This window comes from Theobroma cacao, chromosome 4 (assembly GCF_000208745.1).
Source record: "Theobroma cacao cultivar B97-61/B2 chromosome 4, Criollo_cocoa_genome_V2, whole genome shotgun sequence".
Taxonomy (NCBI): domain Eukaryota; kingdom Viridiplantae; phylum Streptophyta; class Magnoliopsida; order Malvales; family Malvaceae; genus Theobroma; species Theobroma cacao.
The window spans coordinates 24,596,656-24,617,120 of NC_030853.1; the positions used below are offsets into that span (position 1 = coordinate 24,596,656).

Genomic DNA, 20,465 nt, shown 5'->3' on the forward strand with positions numbered 1-20,465 from the left:
ATAAAAGTTGAAATGATTTTTGTATTAACGTAAAATTTTCTTTAAACATAACTTTTTTTTACAAAATTCAACATTTTAAAAAATAATACACCAATAAATTTTGAATTAGTACAAATTAATTATAAATAAAATTTAACATCATATTTATATAAAATTAATTTAAAATTTTGATAATTAAAATACATCAAAAAAAAAAGAATTTAATTTTCATTTCAATTATAATTTAGAATTAATTTACTGTTTAAATTGCAAAATAAATACTTTTACCTTTTCATGTCAATTAACTTTTCCCTCAATAACCTCATTGTATTCAACAAAAGACAAAAAAGGAGGGGCTTAACGATCTAGTAAGAAATGAAATTTTAATTGGGTTTAGGTGTCCACTGAAAATATTGAAGGACTCCTAATGCGGATTAGTTTTTAAGGTAGATGTGAATCATACTCGAAAGACTAAAATCTGGTCAAGCCCAGTCCAGCTTTGGCAACTGAAATGGTCATGGAGTGGGGTCTTTTTCGCACAGTACATTAGTTCTGAAGTCCAGAGTCCCAAGTCCCTAGTCCTTGCTTAATTCATTTCCTCACCATTTTTTCTATGTAAGAGGATAAAGTAGGAATCTCTTGAAAAGGTTAGAGCTTTGATATGGAAGCGGCACAGGTAGAGGAAGCATTGAAGGTGTTGGACGCCTCTCTCTCACACATCAAATGGCGTCTTAAATCTTCTGCTAAGCGTCGACTCCAAATAGGTCCTTTCCTTTGAGACGTTTCTGGGTTCCTTTCAATGTTTCACTTTCTGGGTTTTCTCTACTTTTCATGTTAGCTTTATGTTTTTGGGTATAACCCTTTTGTTTGCTCGATCAGAAAAGAGTGATTTTTTTTTTGTTAATACTGTTTCTTTTATATGAATGAAAATTGAAGTAAGCTAACTGCTGAAGTCAAAATTTTTTCATTGCTGAAAGGCACGAAGGATTTTAGTTTTCTCAGTTTCTTTGTGAAATGCTTGAATTTCGTTCTTTGGTACATTTTCTTTGCAACATCAAGGTTTGACATCCCATTTTCTTTCTGTGATGAATGCTATGTTCTATAATAAATTGAAAATTTTGTTTGAGGTTGAGTCCTAGGATTCTTATGCACCTTTTGTTTGATTGCTGCTTTTTTTTTTTTACTGCTTTCCTTTTGCTTTCAGAACTAAGAGGCAAAAGTTGACTTCGGATACAATAGCAAAATTTGAATAATTAAAAGTAAAAAATTTTAACTTATACATGATTTTACTTTTATATGATTGATCAATTAAGTTTAAATGTGTGTTATATTTAATTCATTGTTTACTTTTAATATAATATGATTTTGGTTTTTAATGTTGCCTGGTAGCAAAAGCAAAACCAGATGGAACTGTGGTAACTTGGCAATATTTTGACATTGGTACTGCAAAAACTGAGAATGTTCTCATCCTTCTATTATTTATGTGGTGCTTGAGTATTGAAACTGGAAGAAGTTAGGCATTTCTAAAAATTAACCTCATGTTCTGTCTTATGGAAATATTTAGATCATAACTTGGCACTAATGCTTGTGCAGATGTTCTGGCCTTGTGCTCCAGAATGAGGCCAGTTGTGATGATTGACTATGGTGGAAAGATGCCTGAATTACAAGAACATCTATGTGCATTTCTTGACCACAGTCAAAAGGTCTTACTCTGCATGGATTCACAAGATTATTTGGGAATTGAATTGAATATATCCTTACGACCTCTCTTTTTATTGTTTGTTTTAGTTTTCTTGTATTTGAGTTGTCTGATCCTCTGTATTATGCCTTCTTCAACAAGCTACATTTAGATTGATGTTCATAATTCACTATATTCCATTCTGTGCCTTAACTTGTTTGAATTATATGAAATTATATCATTGAAGTGCATGGTGATTGATAAGTATGCATTTACATATATGTGAATTGCTTTAGTCCTCAGTATTCTGTATCATAAATTATGGAATTTAAATCTGTGTTTATTCATGCATTCTGCACACTAAAGTATGTGTACTGATTTTCCATACCCTCATGACTGAGAGAATATTCTTAAAATAGTCATCAACTTCCTTTCTTAAAGGTGATTTTTGTAGAAATGAGATATCTTTAGGACTTGTTGAAGTTTTATTTTAGCTGTCTTCTGAGTATCAATCACATAAAGAACTTTTGTTGATTTTCAATCAATTGAGGATTGAGTGTTGAACTTAAAACTGGTCATTTATTCTTCTGCTGGAAAAAGAGAGAAGAAGGAAGAGCCTTTTTTATTAGAAACCTTTCTGTCAAAATTAAATGGTAGAAGTTTGCTTATATTTTATACTTTTTGATAGCTTGCAAAGTGGTAAGATCCTTTTAAAAAAAAAAAAATCCTTTTTCACATTAATTGAATCACTGCTTAATTTTGAAACCAGGAAATGTATTATCTTTATCAATGATTTAGAGTATTTGGATTTCAACTATCAGAATTCCCTCTCATAACTAATTCATGCTAATCATGGTTCTGTACATGCAAACATACCAACTTGAACCCTACTATTTTGCGGCTCCAACATAGGAATCTGCTTGGTTTAGTATAAGCTACAATCTCCAAAGGCATAATCAAAAGATAAGGTTTTATCATTTATCCAGTATTGTTCTTTATGAGCGTACATCTTTGTCCAATAGACAGTTCTAGTTTTGTGGACATCTATTTTTTTGTGTACATACCAATTCTTACAAGATCTGTGTTAGATGCACTGCCCCGATTTGTTATATCTACTGGTAGTATTTTATTTTTTCTTTTTTTACTATGCTTGTTGAAAGGTTGTCACTCATGGGGTTAAATACTATCACCTAATATGATTTCATTCAGGAGTCACCCATCTTTGAACAGTTAAGAGTAATGGTTATAGAAGATATGATATATTTGATACATGTAGAAGAAATGGCCAAGTATGTTAGTTTGAGCTTGAACTCAGAAGTGGAACTGCTACTTGTGGATCTTGAAGAGGATCCTCCCAAGGTTTTTCCTCCTTCATGCTTTTAAATTTTGTAATTTGTTAATATCCTCTCTAATGGATGCATCTTTTTCCTTCTGAATAAAGAACCTCACATTTTTGTTCCAGATGAGAACACTAGACGACAAAAATTTATTAGGGATGCAGCTTATATCAATTCAGAAGTTGTTCTCTTTATATTTTCCTCTTGAAGGAATGAGAAATGATCTCCTGCCACCTGACAGGACAGAACCCAGGGCAGATACCAATTCCTTAAGTGAGCCAATCAATTCTAAATCTTCTTTGCTTATGGATCTCAGTAGCTGCATGCATGACACTAAGGTCACTGTGCCAACTATAAATGGGTAATCATTGAAACCTGATTATTTTGCATGTATCAAGTATATCATATCATATCTTCTATGCCAACACATATTGTGGCACACACATGCTTCTCTGTGAGAAAATTTGAGTACCTTGTGTGTAATTCTCTCAATTACAAGGTTTTAATTATAGGCAATTTAAATAGGTTCAAAATGGATTTTTCCATTCTGAGAAGCCAGTTGCTGGCACTCTCTAGCTGGGGCAATTTACTCTGTCCCAAGTTCTTAAATGAGCAACTTGCCTGTGTATCTCTAATGAGAATATTGACATTGATTCAAGAACCATAAGGAGTTAGTCTTTACTATAATACCAAAACCATGTTGACTTTCTTCAGGTGGTTTCTGCACTTGTGATACGTTATGAATGTCTTCCCATTATGGTGCTCTAATTTCTATTCTGGTGCAGATGGCTTCTTGGTTATCCGGTAGTGTACTTGTTTAGCAAGGATCATATTGGAGATGCTGTTTATAACCTTTCCACCAAATTTCTTCGTATCTACAAGATTTTGATATGCAGGTTTGTTCTTCCTGACTCTTGATTTGTTTAACTCCAATTATATGAATTAAGGTCCACGTGTCTCTAGAATGATATTTAATGCCGCTTTTGCTGAGTACTCCTGAATATTTTTTGTTTCTGTTAAATCTTGTAGCTATGTTTTTGGAAAATTGCATTTTCATCATTCAGAGTAAAAGAAGGTTGATCTGGTCCCAAATATTCAAAACCAAAAAATAAAAAGATGTTCATTATATTGAATGCAAGTTTTTGATGATGCTTTTCGAAGGAAGAAAGGAAAGTAACTAATATAATGTTGAGGAATCTGATTAAGAGGAAATATGTTCCTCAATATCTGGGTGGTATCTGTTGAAATGCATGGTATGTAGGTTCAAGGGTCATGACCTGAGTTTTATGTTTCAAACTTGTGGCCAAATGAAGTCAGTTCCCTTATCTGCTATATTGCTATAAGCAGTGTAAAGCTTAACTAGTGGTTTGTTTGTGTCAAAATTTCAAATTATTGCAGGAATAGTACCTCCAATAAAGGATCTCCCCCGGAAGAACTGATGAGGTAACTACCCTGAAGTAGTCTATAAGAGTCCCCATATAAGTTGCTTTTAGGTAATGATTACACTCTTTTTCTTTGTTTTTCTTTGGAGAGAGTGAGCCCATTACATTTTACCAGTGCCACCTGGGGAGGTGTAAGAAGTGCTTGTAGGTGGTCACATTCAGGACTCAGGGCTCTAGAGTGACCCACTTGTGATCATTAACTCTAGTGCTTGGATTTTGTGTTACTATTATTGTCAGTGTAGTTTGAACCATCTTACTAGTTTTTCCTTTCTGTAATTATCATTTGTATAGAACTACATAAGTAGTGGCTTCCGCAAATTCTGAACTGGTGCAGTTGAAAGCTTACAATATTTGAGCCAAATATTACTAATTGTAAACTTTAATAACTATAATGTAGGTTCCAAAGCTCCAACCTTAGTTGCACTAACAACGCGTGCACACGTACACACACACACAATACTCTTTTAGTAGAATTAGTATGTAATTCCTTTTTATGTTTCTTAGGTCTTTTATATTGAATAGACTACATTATGATATCTATTCGTTTCTCTCATTCTATTAAACAGTTTTTCAGTGCCCTATGATTTGAGCATGAGGGGAAGCAATGAGCCATGGGCAGAGATGTTTTTGACTCACTTGCAGTCAAAGTGGGGAAGATGCAAACAAACTTGGAGCTCCTTGGAAATGGAGGTTAGCGAATGCTACCCACAGGCAATTGCATTATAGAAGATGCTCTACCCTAATGCTAATTAGCCCTACCTCTGCCCACTCAGCTTTTCCACCGGAAGAGATGCTGTATGATGCTAAAATCCTTGTTTCCATTATGCATACTTACTACTTTAGATGGCCTACACGATATTCCAATCTTGATGAAAGATATTAAATAGGTAACAAATGATGATCTATCATGGCAGCAATGATAAAGCATTTTGATGGGTTGACATTTTGTTGATTTCCTAGCACAGTCTTGGAACTATCTGTCAACATGATCAAGGTGATCCGGCACTTAATTCCATTTGTGCACACCATTCAGAACCATGATTGTATGAACCCTGCCATCCCCTTGATCTAACCCATAATAGCGAAAAAGGTAATGATAAAAAGGACCTCCTACCAACCCCGAAACCCTCAATGATGTATATTCTGGGAAGGAATGGATATAGGTTGAAAGAACATGATTCAAGGAATTAAAGATGGTTTGCATCTTTACATCTTTCGAAGATATGGCCTTAAGATCATGTGCAATGGAGAAATATTCAGGAGACTTGACTGCTTTGGAATTAGATTCTGTCTGGAAGACTTAATTAGTTTGGAATTAGATCTTGTCAGAGTTTTGTAGAATGATACACATGAGCTTAAGCTGCACTTATGAATAGAATAACTTTCCTATATCTATTCAATTAAATTTTGCCTTGAGTTGCTATAGTGCTTAGGGATAAAACTGGAGTTTCCGAATGGGAATGAATGCTTATAGAATCCCTTCCAGTCAGCTTTTCCCCATCCACTATTACAGTAATAGAAGGTTATCTGACTTAAATGACTCGTGCATGAATGATCTAAACCAGAAATGATCCAACCCAACCGTATTCAATTGCTTGAGGAAGTCAGAAGCCTTTTATATGCTCTAATGGTCTTCGGGAATGGTTTTTAGAGAAGGATTTTAACATAAATATCAAGCATCAGCCGCATCGACACCAGCTTTTAATAATTAAAAACCTAGCAGCTTCACATTTCAAAAGGTGAACTAGTAAAACACAGCGCATTCATTCAACTCTGGTTTCCGGCTACCACCTACTTGCAGCTAAAGATGAAAAGGCTTTGACACGAGAAGAGGCAAGCCATGGTGAAGGGTATTACAATGATAACACTTGGGAGGTTTAAGCATAGACCTAATGAAAATCTCCAGTAAAGTGGCAAGTCTTGAAAGAATAGTGGTTGAGTTCCTGGAACATGCCTGTGATTTAATTTTCAGCTTTAGTTAAAATACTTGTTATGTTAGACTTTGGTTGGAATATGAGCTTTCCCTGCTTCAACTTTACTTTTCAGGACCAAGCTATAAACAACACTACTTCAATGATGGCAGCACGCAACTATCAATTGCAAATTATTCAGCGCCCAAGAAAAAAAAAATTATTCCTAATTCCCTTAAAAGCACAAAGTCTTCCATCCTTACACGCAGCAAACAGAGAAAGGACCGGGGAATATGAAAGATAAAAGAAGAGGGAGAAAAATCTTTGAAAACCCTCTTTGAAAATAAAATAGAAATTAAAAAAAAAAAGAAAAGAAAAGAAAGGAATGGAAAAGGCAAAACGATGTCCAATTATTTTATTTAAATTTTCCTAAGCTCCTTTGATTAAGGCAAGGGCATCAGCCTCGGTTGGAAGAGCAGGGATTGCTCCCTTTTTGGTTGTCGTGATGGCTCCACATGCATTTGCGAATTTCAGTACTTCCCTCAATTTTGATTCATTCTGCCAATTGAAGACACACGTTCAGAACACATTTTAATGCCGTAGGCCATACTAGCATAATTAAAATTTTTGTAACAAAATGGCTTATTTATTACCTCAAGTATGGTTGGGTCCTCAACAATCTTGCATAGCAATGCACCGACGAAGGAGTCCCCAGCGCCAGTTGTATCCACAGTATTCACATGAAAAGCATCCACTGAACCATGGAAATTCTGCATTCCACAAAACAAGAATGACGATTTTTCTATCGTTGGAAATGTTTTACTACCAGAAAATAAATTATTTTAGACCTACAACGCCAAAACAAGAACTTTGCACCCCATTTTTAAGAACTAGTTTAATCCAATGGGCATAGTATTTGACTTCAGGTTGAAAAACCCACCAACCCCACCCTGTATAATTATTAATCAAAGTCCCAAGTTGCCATGTTTGGGCCCAGGGCTGACTAGACTAGTATCATGCTTTTTGAGTTCAAATTCAGCTTTTGGGGAGACAAAAAAACCCACGTCCTTTGGCATCAACCAATGGACATCCTTTACAGTGGGTTGGTTCAAATATATATTAGAATCGTTTTTCTATACTTTGACGATTCTACATTACATAATACTATAAGTAAAGATATGCTTATGAAGTGATTTAACTAGCACTAGAACTCTATATATAGAACGGAGAAATCAAATGAATATATATAAATAGGATGGGTAATTAAGGTTAGTATCTAAAATTTAAATTCTTAGATCAATGAAACCTCATGACAGCTAAAAGTCATTATCGACCAGCAAAATAAAGGCATCACCTACCATGACAGCTAAGAGTCAAAATTACTAAAAGTAATGAAGCATCAACTGAGAATACAAGAGGCTGAATTTAGCATTACCTTGGTGTAGTATCTGCTACCCTTTTCACCAAGAGTGACCAAGAGTAGCGTCAAGTTGGGGTGCCAGAGTTTCATGGCAGTTTCATCATCGATTTTGTCGCTACCGGTGAGGAACTCTAGCTCAACATCACTTACCTTGATAACATCTGCCTTATCCCAGATGGACAAAATCTGTTTCCTTGCCTCATCAGCTGAAGGCCAAAGTGGCAGGCGAAGGTTTGGATCATATGAGAGCAAAGCACCTGATTGCTTGGCCACTTCCATTGCCTTTAAATGAGCCGATCTGCATGGCTCCACGATCAAACTTATGGATCCATAGTGAAACACTTTGGACTGCACAAAATTATAAACAGAAATCAATTTAAATAAACCCTAAAAAATCCACCAAATCAATAAATTAAGACAACTTTGTTCTGAAAATTGCAATACAAGCCAATTTCAAATAAAACCGATACATAATGCAGTTTTGTTAGGTAGGCCAATCATTATGGTCCATAAGCTAACAAACAAAGAAAAATCATATGGGACATTTTCAGATTCTCACCTACCAAACATTCAATTTCTTTATGTATGCCATAAAAATAGAAAAATGATTTATAAATTCATTCAGTTCACTCTCCCTCCCATTTACCATATCCAGCGACGTATCAAGCATGATCCAGATGCATTTTTGTTGGACAAACCCATGAGTAGAGCAAAGCTTATGGAATTAAGTCACGTTGACCATCATAAACCAATATTTATTAGTAACAAATGCCCAAATCACATCAATCTATAATTACGAAATTTTATAAGAACGCTAGTGATTTGATTCAAACTGCAATTACGTGTTTTATTCGGCTATGAACAAGGTACAAGGAATCACTATCTGTAAAAACCGAATTCCAGATCTATCCTTAAAAAAAATGATTTCTCAATTAGGACAACGCCATCATTGTAAATTCATAATTCATAGTAGGAAAAAAAAAGACACGAAAATGGAAACTCGAGATCTACGGGATTTCCTTCGGATTCACGGTTGTTGTACCAAACGGGAGCACGTGAACTCGCGTGATAAACGCCACCGCACGAGGGTTTAGCCAGCGCTCTACGATGGGCTTGGGACCCTCTCGTGGACAAAACCTTATAATCCCACGTGGCCAGACAGCAGAAATTTCACGGTAGTGTGAAAAAAAGTTGACATATCTAACTCAAATAAAAGTAACCCGCAAAACCTGGCCAACTTACCCAGTTCGGATCACATTAGATGCAAAGAAACACTTCCCACGCGGAAGTTGTTAGTCAAACTTAAGAATCATTGTTATTTCAGATTAGATCTATAGAAAAGAAAAAGTTTTACTGCAACTATTACGTCGGCCATAATCTCACCGTAGGGTTCGGTGCTTTTAAGAAAATAAATCGCCAAGATAAACGACAGAGTTTTCGGTGCTTAGATACTCAAAGTGGGTCCTACAAAGAACCCGGGATCGTACAACCATAGAGCTGACTGACAGGTCAGCCTTCAAATGAAAGGCTACGATCACATTATGGCGCGTGATAATCACCGCTTTTCTCCTACAGTATCTTGATTAGAAAAAAATCGTGAATTTTTCTTGTTTCTTCTGAGTCAACATTTGAAAAAGACCCTAATGAAATTGCATTAAAGAAAAAAGAAGACAAAAAATAATAGATTTGTTGAGTGCAAGGAAAAAAATGATAAGATCACTTACAGATCTGATAAGATCAAGATTCAGTTCCTCCGGCTTCAACAGCATATCGGCACTAGGATTCCTGTAAAACATGAACTCACGCTCTCCATCGGCGCGTAGAGTCACGAACGCAAGAGCGGTCCTAGCGCCTTGGTCAAACAAGATCCCATCCTCAGAGACTCCGTTTTTCTTGAGAATATCGGCGAGCATGTGACCGAACTCGTCGTCTCCGAGTTTTCCGACGAAGGAGGCTTTGCCTCCAAGTCTAGCGACGGCGATCGCCACGTTGGCTGGGGCTCCGCCGGGGGCTTTGAGAAATCCCGGAGCCTCGGCTAAAGAAACACCGGATTCGGTGGGGACAAAGTCGATGAGCATCTCACCGAAGCTCACAATGAGGCTCTTGTCGGAAGGGACTCCGATTGGTGCCATAACTTCGAGAAAAGAGAAAAGGCAAAAAGATTTATGATTCTAAGGAGACAAGTGAGAATAGAGAGTATAAGAGGAGAGGCGAGGAAGAAGAGAAGGGCTGTTATATAGGGAAAAATGATAAGAGGAAAAAATGGGAAACTAGATTTTTTTCCTAATTAAATTAATTAATGTTGATTTTGGAAATTTAGTATTTTACTCGGATTAGGGAACTGTGTTCTTTCTGGATTTTTTTTTGTGGGTATATGGACCCACTTGCTGACGCTGGATATATTTTTCCATTTCGATTATTATTATGCTAATAAATCTAATGAAAATAAGACAAAATGTTTTCAATTCCATTTTATTTTGTAATTGGAATCACGTTTTTGTTTTTTTCTGACTACAAATTTAATATTCAATTATATATTCTATTTTCATTATATTAAATGAATAAAAAAATTTATTTAATAGTAAATATAAAATATAATTAATTTTATAATAAATATGATAAATTTTCAAATAAATAAATTTAACCTCAATTTCTGCTCATACTAAACATCCTTACACCTTATTTGTAACAATATTTAATCAATTTTTTTGATGGGCAACGTTAACCTACAAGAATAATGGACCCCTGTTAGAGGGAGAGTCGCACTCCCCATTGGTTGATCTTTTATTTATTTATTTTTATTTTTTATGACAAAGGGAATTGGATAGCTTCAATTATATCCTAATTATTCTCAAAATTCTTTAATATCCATTATTATTTTCTTTTCTTTTTCTGGATAATCTTTTATTCGCTTTGATTAGAAAACTCCGGGGAAGCTTCTTAACTCATAATTACGGGTGAGATAGCCATATCAGTACATCACTTTATGTAGGGATTTTCGTTTTCAAAAAAAGTTTAAATAATTTCTTATTTTTTTAATTAATTAGCATTTGTGTCTAATATTAATTGATCACCACTATTCGGAATTGAAACATTATTTTCTAGAAATTAGGGTCATAATTAATAAATATTAATTATAATTCCCTCACTTGCAGATCTCAAGGAATTAATGGGTTTGACACGAATGAAAAATTAGGAAACAGTTAGGCGGTGAATTTTCAAAAGCAGAAAAAGGAAGAGCAAAAAGTGGATTTTGTTGGTTATAGGAGAATAATTTCCATATATATCTTTTTGGATTTATGAAATAATTTTCTTTACCATTTTGTCGATTCTTCCATCTTAGAGACCAAAGAGATGGGATTGGAGTGTGGTACACCGTACATATACGTTTTGCCCTTAATTGTCATTTCCGTAAACATGGGTCCCTTTTTCAAAGGGCATCCAAAATCCTTGATTCTAGCTCCGTTCCGAATGTATTGATTTTATTCATTTTTATGTTCGTTTATATTCAGGATCGATTCATTGTAATTTATAATTATAATTTCTATTTATATTTTTATTTTTTACACAAAATTTTATTAAATAAAATTCTTTGAATGCCCAAAACTTGTCCAATGGCTCAATAGTTATAGCAAATCTCTCATTCTTGGAACAATCACTAGAGAAATTTGACCAATTATAAAGAGCTCCCAACCTGTTGATTTCTAGTTCTTGTTCCATGGAAAAAAGGGATGAAACATGCCCAAATATGATACCATATGACAAAATTGATCCCTCACTAAAAAACTAACAAATGAAGTAATCCAATGGATGCCCAATGGGGCAATTTATAATTAATAATTAATATATTTAGGAAAGAGACTGTCATTTGTCTTGTGATATTGGTTGAACCTTTTGATGGGTCATAATCACCCATTGTTTTTATGCATGGCTTTGAGAAGGAAGGGTTGGTCATTGGTGTGTTATTAATTACTTTATTACCAAAAATTCCCAGCTAGCCGCCCTGTTAATATGTATTTAACAATAAATAAATAAAATACTACCAACAAATATAAATAAAAGAATTACCAGATTTGAGTGAAATGGGATTTTAAAATGTAATTTTTGTATGGGATCATCATTGTTTGTCCAATTTTGAGTGAAATGGCAGTCAAGTTATCACATGGCATGCCTTCCTTTTATTTTATATGTGAAATAGTATTATTATATGAAATCCTGAATACAACTTAATAATTTATTTATTCTTTTTTTTGTCTAATTTGAAATTTTAATACTAAAAAGGGAAATGAAACTCGTGCCTTTACCTTAGGTCATGTCGCAAGATCTCATGCGTAGAACCAAATATTATTATTTTGATAGAAAAACAAAAGCATATGTCAATGCAAAGTAATAAGAAATGAAGTGGTTGTATGTCAGTACTGACACAACATAGAAATATTTCATGCTAACAATTATCAAAGCTTAAAAGTCCAATGCAATGCATAGTGGTTGGTTAGTATTAATACTCCTGATATATTTTGACTATGGGTAAAAAAGTAATTTTATGATACCTCTCTCTCTCTATATATATATGGAAATTGACTTTCATAAAAAGGGTTTTTTTTTTACCTTAATCTTTATATTTTCGTTTTTATGGACAATTATTATATAGAATAAAAATGAATGAGAAAAATGATGCCAAAGAGACTATGATTAGAAAGGGAAGATTAATTAAAAAAATTTCAAACTCTTTATCATGATCAATTGAGACATTAAGACGACAAAATTTAAATTTTATTAGCTAAGCATTAAAAGAGGGAGAAAATGACTAATAAAATTCGTATTTTATAATATTATGCAAATTTTATTGTCGATTTGCAGCCTAATTGATAAGTCATTATAATGTTCGTAGATTTTAATTTTTAATGATTAAATATAAAAAAAAAAGGAAAGAAAGAAAATAAAACCTTGTGATACATACATTTATTCATAATAGTTGAAAGTTCATTATCGTTGGTACCTGCAACAACCATCTGTTTGCATTTGCCATCCAACATAATAATTTAGGTATGGTATTTATAATAACAATGCTTATTAAGATGGGTTGTGTTAAATGGTTTCAGATCTAATTTTATTTTATATAATATATATATATATATATTATCATTATTATGAGAATTAAATCTTTAATTTTGAAACAAAAAATACAATTTCTGGCGAAAAAAAGGATCACACGAAACACATTTTCAGGCGTTGAAAACGTTTGAGCTTTGCTAAATGGATCTAAAAATAATAGAGGTGATGCAGTTATGACTAAGCTTCGTAGATGTTGAGGATTGGAACTCCTTACCCAGTTACCTTGACTTTGAAGGAAAGCTATACACATTATTACATCCACTTTTCTCTTCTCATGTGGTCCTACTCCTCTTTTCTTCTCCCCCCCAAAAAAAAAACTTTGAATAAATATTTGACTTTTAATAATTTTCTTTTTCTTTATTTTTTTTACTTTTGAGGATAAAATTTAAATACAGAGGTCTCAAGTTAATTACTAAATAAAAGGTAATATAATTACTATGATATCTCATTCAACATGCATGCATGTGATTGGAGTGATCCATTTAAGGGTTTGAGTTATTTATTACTAAAAATTTGAATTTAAGTGTTGGAGAATGAATAGTCTGAGTTTGAAAATCATTAACCAATAACGTTTGGTCTCGGTCTCGAGTTGTTATATTTGATGTCAAAAAATATTTGTGTCAACTTAGTATAAATTCACACTATGCTGATGTAATATTTCTGATTTTATGAATATAAATTATGATTTCTAATTATAATGTATTGCGAATATCAATGATTTGAGTAGTAAATTGGATATCAATGATTCTAATTATACGTGGTTTTCTCCGAGCATTCGACATATTAGTTAATGCATGATTTTGCTCTAAAAAAGAATAAAATTTTAATCTCTCTTTCTTTAAATGTGTGTGTGTGTATATATATATAATACATGGCTTATAAAAAAAAGGATTCAAATTGTTTATTATTAGTAACTTAAATTTAAACTTTTAAAGTACAAAAATTTGACCCAAAAAGTAAAAAAAAATGTTAAACTAATGGTGCATGAACTCAAGACATTAAAATTATATTAAATTGATATGATAAGAACAAGAAAAAGATATTAATTTACTACCTAAAAAAGATTAGAGTAAGTTACATGATAATTAAGTGCATCTATGACAGCAAAGCAATTCTTGAGTTGTCTATTTATAATTGCACAAGTTCCATCCTGTTTATGCACTTTGGCAAAAATGTTTTTCTTTTCTTAAATAATTTATGGGCTACCCTTGTTGTGAAAAGATTTTTTGTTGCTATATAAGGAGGTGACGTAGTCATGCCAAACCTTCCAGCACACAAATATTCTCTTTGTATATTTGGGAATATAAAAAGAGGATGAAAATGAGTGAAAATAAATAAATAAAGAGGAAAAGTTATTTTCCATTCTTTGATTTGATTTATAATTTTCTCTCAAGTTTCTGTTCCTTTATTTCAGTTAGCAAGGGTTGGACAAATAGTAATTTTTCCTATTAAAAACTAATACAAAGTGAAGGCATTGAAACTCTTTTTTTTTTTGTTATTAAAATATTTTAAATATTTTAATATCTTAAATATATTTTAAAACTAAAATTATCTCGAATTTAAAAATTTTATATTTAAAATTTGACTCTCGAGCAAATCTACTTATACTCAAACATTTAATTTAATAATAAATTCATATATTTATCCAAATAATCAAGACTTTTAAATTTCAATGCCACTTTCTCCTAAATTATAATAATAATAAAAAAAAGGCCGGAACTTGTGTTGATTTGCTTATGTGAGGTTGCCAAGTGACATGTATGTTAGCCGTGTGTTCAGAAGTGCCGTCTCCACTGAAAATTCAACCAATCATCATCTGCCATTTCATAAATAATTTCTTTTCTTTTTTATATATAATAAAAGGAAGAACATCTTTCATTCCTTGTGTTTTAAAAAACCACAGCGGGAATCAATACATTCATTAGTTGCTTGAATTAATTAATCTTGTCTGATTCTTAAGTTGAATAATTAAAGCACTTTCTTAGAGTATATTTGGCCTAATGGAGTTGATAATATTATTTTTATAAAATAATTTTAAATTAAAGTAGGAAACTGTGGGTGATAAACTATTAGGTAGACAGCGGGCTAATTCACGTGCCACTTCTGGGAAGTCTAAGCACAAAACACCAACTCTTTTTTTCTTCTTTACTCAAAAGTTTTTATACATGAAAATCATTGGCTCAGGTATCTAAGCTAAGCTAAGAGGGGTAGCATTGCACGTGGCATATGATTAAGAAGAGATGAAACCTAAGACCTCACAGATATTTAAAGAATAAATCAATTTGGTTTATTGAGTCTTGAACAACATTTTGCTAACAATCACCCATGCGAATTTCATGCCACTCAATGAGGCCTACCTTTCTGCATTTTCCAAAGAGAAAGGGAGAACAGAGATTTGGGCAATATGAATTTATTCCTTTACTTGGTCTCTTAAGATTTCTTTACAATATCACATCCACTGTCAAACATCAATGATGGGTAGGAATCTCCTTGTGACCCCAAAGGACTTTCTTCTTCACCATCTTCATCAGAATAGGAAACATTTATCTTCAGAATATGAGTCAATTATAGACAAATCCTCCCCATCACTCACATGCTACCTAGATGAGCTTCCTTCACTTGCTTTAGCAAAATAAGAACCGTTATCTTCAGAATCTGATTCTCTCATGGATAAGTCCCCACCTTTTAAGTCATCTTCAGTTTCTGATAGTTCTTCACCTAAGGAATCAGCTTCTGCAACTGAAGTACATGAAGAAAAGCCCTCACATGTCAAATCATGACTCTCTCTTTCGAGCATCTTAAGTTTCCTTGATTCACGGGTGTCTTTAGTTGGAGTATCCAAGATTGAAATGGGATTCCTATTATTTGGATCACCATAGAGTGCAATGTGTCTGTAGTACAACTCCAATTCCTTCTCTGCGATAGCGATGAAGTGTCTCACCGACTCGAGTGATTGCTCATACTTTGATTTTTCAAGAGCCTGCAAAGAAAAGACAAAATCGGTGTGGTGGAATACTATTTTATAGTGCTCAATAAGAATATTCATGAAAAAATAAATCACTATGAGCATTAGCAGCCAGAGCAAGAACAATGAAAATGGTTCAAATAGATGCCAATGAAATCTTTCTCCCATCCTCAAATTCACAAATAAAGTAGGATGAGATAAAATAACATTATCACTTTCAAGAAATAAATAAAACTAATGAACAATATCAGCAGCCCATCAGGATGAGAAATTCCACTGACATCTTTAACACATCTGAAACCTTTCATGGCATCATACATACAATTGTTAAATCCTGTGATCATCTCATGGGATGAAACATGAAATCTTGAAACAGAATGAAGATTATCCCAATCTAGTTGATTGTGACCCCCTTTATAGTAGGCACTTTGAAATTTTGTAGTTTCACATCAAATGTTTCCAATGCTAAGCCAGAACCAATAACTCTCTTTCTTATCACTCATCACACACAATTTCCAGATTATGGGAATTGGAAAAACCTATGTTGCTCCAACTCTTCATTTTCCATAAAGTACCTATGTCTGGGACATGTCCATTGAACGTGGATTCGGAGGACCGACCCTTCAAATATAAAGAAAAACTTAGAAAAAATTAAACGTACCCATGTTGGACGCATACCCGTATCTGATACTCACCCCTGAGTCTGAGTAACATAGGGGTAAAAGAATAACATAACTATATTTTCCAGCAGATTGGCAATTGATACCAAACTCATGCAATTGGTCCTAACTGACAACAAATGAAAAAAGACATGGTAGTATTATTGGTTAAAGCATTCACATCATTACAAGCCTATCTAACTTGTAAAGTCAACCACGTGTCTATTTCGCAGTTTTTTAAAGGCTGAATAGATCCTCTATCATGGAACCTACTCAAAAGTGTGCGTGCTCTGTAGGAACAGAGCCATTGGCTATGTACATTGAGAAGAAATTTACTCATAAAGAAACTTGTAGCTCCATGACCACTGTGCCAAAGAACAACAATGCTGGACCAGTTTAGAACAAAGAAGGAAAACTCATCCGTTTACCAAAGGGAAACAGTGTAGTCTAACAGCTATTAGTATCATACTTATGAACTATGCTATAGAAAATCAGAGCATGCTTCTACTATTCAAAACTACCATTTGAATGGAGACTTACCTTAAAATCAGGAAAAGCAAAAAAAATTTCAAAAGCAAGGAACATTTTCATGAATTAGGGGAACCCATCAGTGCAAAGTAACATACACCTAATTACTGACCAATCAAGCTATGGAAATTCTGTTCCTCCACAAGCTGAACATATTACTTGATAAACAGAAAAGCCTGAGCAACTCAGGACAGGAGAGTAACCTTACTACCAACAAAGAAGCACGTGGTTGTTTTAATGAATAACTTCAAGGGTCAGAATACTCTTAAATACTTAGGTTCCAAAGTTCTAAAAGAATTGCCTCCAAAACCAATTGAACGTTGGAAAAGAATTTATAAAATAAACACCAAAACATGTCACTACAACACAATTAAAATGCCCATAAAAAAAAAAAGCAATTAAAATGATATCATTTTGGTTGACATCTATATGACAATAATGTGATCATAATGATGATGCTGTGGGGAAATCCAAACCAAAATGATGGTTGTGCATGTGTGCATGAAGACTGTGAGAGGGAAGAAGTTTTTAACTCAGAAGTGCAAAAGCCTATCCACTTTAAATACTGCTAAAGAGTAGGATTATCCTGAATTACCCTTGCCAAGAGTCCAGTTTGCTGGAACTATAATGTGGAAAGGACTTTTATACGTAAGGATATGAAGTATTGGACAGGTCGCAGGGCAGATATTTCTTATGTTCCTTGGTAAGTTAATCAGAACTTACAAACTCACATATTGTTTGTGTTTGCATGTGTGCATGTGGAGAAGAACACAGAACTGCACTTGAGAAGCAAACTCACTCTTTTCTTGGACAATGTATCTATTGGGGACATAACTTCTGGCTGCACATAATTCTTCCCTCGATAGAATACTATGGTGTCATCACCAATTATCTGAACTGGGATTCCACCACTCAGTCTGGCAATTTCATCAGCATACTCGTGTACTTGGCCGGGCTTACAGGGCTTGCAAATTACCTTAACAGTTTCATGTTTCTTCCAATGCATATGCATATTAAGAATAACCCCGCCAAATATTCCTCTTCTGCCAACTGGCACATAGTTGGACCTTTTCTGCGCCATTTTTCTCATATAGAACTGTTCTTCACCTGTAAGATGATGTGGCTCCACCACAGGCCCCTGAGCTTTGGGAACTTCATAGCGCTTAAGTCTTTCAAGCAGCAACGCTTCCTTAATTTTGGCCTTGAGAAAATAGAATAACAAACCAAACACCATATGTTAAAGGGTTACGAGAATGAGAATTATCGAATAAACAAGGTAGAACAATTATATATATATATTATATGCGTGTGTGTATATATGTATATATATAAAGCCAAAGGAACTAAATGAATAGATAAATGAAAAAGACAATAAGGTAGAACAATTTCAATTCTAGACTAATTAATTCATTAAAAAATGAGAAAATCTCAAAACTTAAACCAAGCCAACCAGTTTTCACATAACAGATTCCAACAAAATGCGGTAAAATGATATGAAGGAAATTCTTTACAACATGAGATACAGTTAATGCTAGTTGTTTATAAGTCCCATATATCCAATCCAACAAAACATACCAAGTAAGCTTTAAGTTTACATCAGAACATGCATATTTTAATCAAGCATTAATGCAATGAACCTGATTTTGTAAAGTATCATCAAACAGAACAGAGAAAACAGAATTACTTCAAAATTTAACAAAGATGATTTATCACAACCTAAGTGAAACATCTGTTATGCCAATGTCATTTATATATCTTAACCTTTGTTGCTCTGCCATTTAAAAGCTACACCAATTGCTAGCAAAAGCAAACAATTAAGCTACTCTTTGCTTAATAATTTTACTACCTTTTTTGTTCTAGAAGCAAAAAGTTAAAAGTACATTCATACAAAAGCAAACTATATTTTTGAAGAATTAAAAATTTTAAAAGGTAATTTCTTTAGACAATAAAGGTAGTTATCATAGTTTTATATGTATAACAATTACGTTAAAATTGACACTACATTTAGTTATTTGTTCATTCTTTAATCAATTGTGTTCTGCTCTCCACCAATTGCTTTCATCATGTCAATTTTAAAGGAAACAGAAAAAAATAAATAACAAAAATACCAAGCAAATGGAGCCAGCCTAACTTGAAGGAAAAGAAAACAATGAAATTATGGTTACCTTCTCAAGCTTGTACTTAATCCTCTCCTCTGCATTAGCAAACTTCTTCTTCTTCCCAGTGAGACCAAGCCGACGTGGGTCTCTCTTATTGGCAGCTTTCCTATTCGCTTTCTCTCTCTTCCTTTGCAACTTGAGCCTCTTCTTGGTCTTCCACTTCTCCTTCTTTGGAGGGTCAACTTGATGAGTTTCAAACTTGGGTTTTCCTTGTGATATCACCAGGCTTACCGTACCATGACTCAAGTTCCGCAAAACCCATGAAGGGGTTCTCGCGTTTGGTGGAACAATGACTTTTAGTGGACAAAAAATTGGTACTTCATTTAGGAAAGTTGAGCTGACGTTGAAGGAATGTGGAGGAATTGTATTCAAAAGTGGAGAAGCTCTTCGTAGGGTACAAAATAGGGCTTTTGCCATTACTACAGTTGCATCAGAAATAGAGAAGAGAGAGGGGGGGCAAAGATCAATTTTTTTTTTGATAAACCCAGGATAGCTCTAAAACTCCCAGAAATTAATGGGGTTTAATCTTACCCAGAAGCAACAAATGGTACGACCCGGCGCCAATTTCGAGTGGCTTGGGCTTTGTCAAAAACCAAAAAAAAGTAATGTAACTATATTTCCAAGCCCCATCATATCATGTATCTCTCGACCCGCCCCGCCCGGGCTTGGATATATCACAGGGGGGAGCCACCTCCGACCCGACCCGTACCCAGCCACTGTTATAATTCCCCTTTCCCACATTATTCCACACAGCTAGAAGAGAGAAGGGAATGTAAAATATATAAGCTGATTTTCCATTAATAGAAGATAATAAAGAAAAGTCTTCACTTTCCCTCTCAAATCACTACCAAATTTAATTAAATTCAAGAAGCATAAGCTAATAAGCTAAAATTCAAACTTATCAGATCATCAGCATTACATACATGGAACAAAACAAACATAAGAAGCAAATGCAATTTACAAAGAACAAGGCAAACATCTAAACCACCACTACCAATTCGCAACTGCATCAATCTGTTCGGGGGCATTCCAAACGGAAAAAGATACACAAAGAATGGAAGCAGCACAGTTAATTTTTAAGCCTAATCAACAAAAGAAAGTTACATACAAATTGTGTACCAAAACAATGTGCGTGTTGAGCCGACAGATTCGGAGTGGAGAAGGAGGAAGGATGGACGACGGGACGGGGCAACTAAGGAGAAGAGAAGGTGTGGCTGTTGGAGAAGAAACCGATTACAGAGTTGAAGAAATGGTGGGCACAACAAAGGAGCAA

General features: G+C 34.0%; 3 protein-coding genes across 4 annotated transcripts; 1 reads left to right on the top strand and 2 right to left on the bottom strand.

Annotated features, from left to right (window-relative positions):
• LOC18602467 lies at positions 406-5,852 on the top strand. Of its 2 annotated transcripts, XM_007033858.2 has the most exons (7): positions 412-743; positions 1,573-1,682; positions 2,867-3,016; positions 3,120-3,355; positions 3,780-3,890; positions 4,393-4,437; positions 5,003-5,852. In XM_007033858.2, exons 1-7 carry the CDS (start codon positions 641-643, stop codon positions 5,160-5,162), a joined length of 915 nt encoding a protein of 304 aa, XP_007033920.2. In that variant the 5' UTR covers positions 412-640; the 3' UTR covers positions 5,163-5,852. The 2 variants fall into 2 exon arrangements, with proteins under 2 accessions (XP_007033921.2, XP_007033920.2); XM_007033859.2 differs by lacking the exon at positions 4,393-4,437 and having other exon boundaries at positions 406-743.
• On the bottom strand, positions 6,508-10,055 carry LOC18602468 (probable fructokinase-4). The gene is made up of 4 exons (XM_007033861.2): positions 9,491-10,055; positions 7,782-8,114; positions 7,000-7,116; positions 6,508-6,904 (listed from the first exon to the last, which is right to left on the bottom strand). Exons 1-4 carry the CDS (start codon positions 9,896-9,898, stop codon positions 6,776-6,778), a joined length of 987 nt encoding a protein of 328 aa, XP_007033923.2. The 5' UTR covers positions 9,899-10,055; the 3' UTR covers positions 6,508-6,775.
• On the bottom strand, positions 15,144-20,292 carry LOC18602470 (uncharacterized CRM domain-containing protein At3g25440, chloroplastic). The gene is made up of 3 exons (XM_018119219.1): positions 19,199-20,292; positions 17,833-18,234; positions 15,144-15,861 (listed from the first exon to the last, which is right to left on the bottom strand). Exons 1-3 carry the CDS (start codon positions 19,607-19,609, stop codon positions 15,478-15,480), a joined length of 1,197 nt encoding a protein of 398 aa, XP_017974708.1. The 5' UTR covers positions 19,610-20,292; the 3' UTR covers positions 15,144-15,477.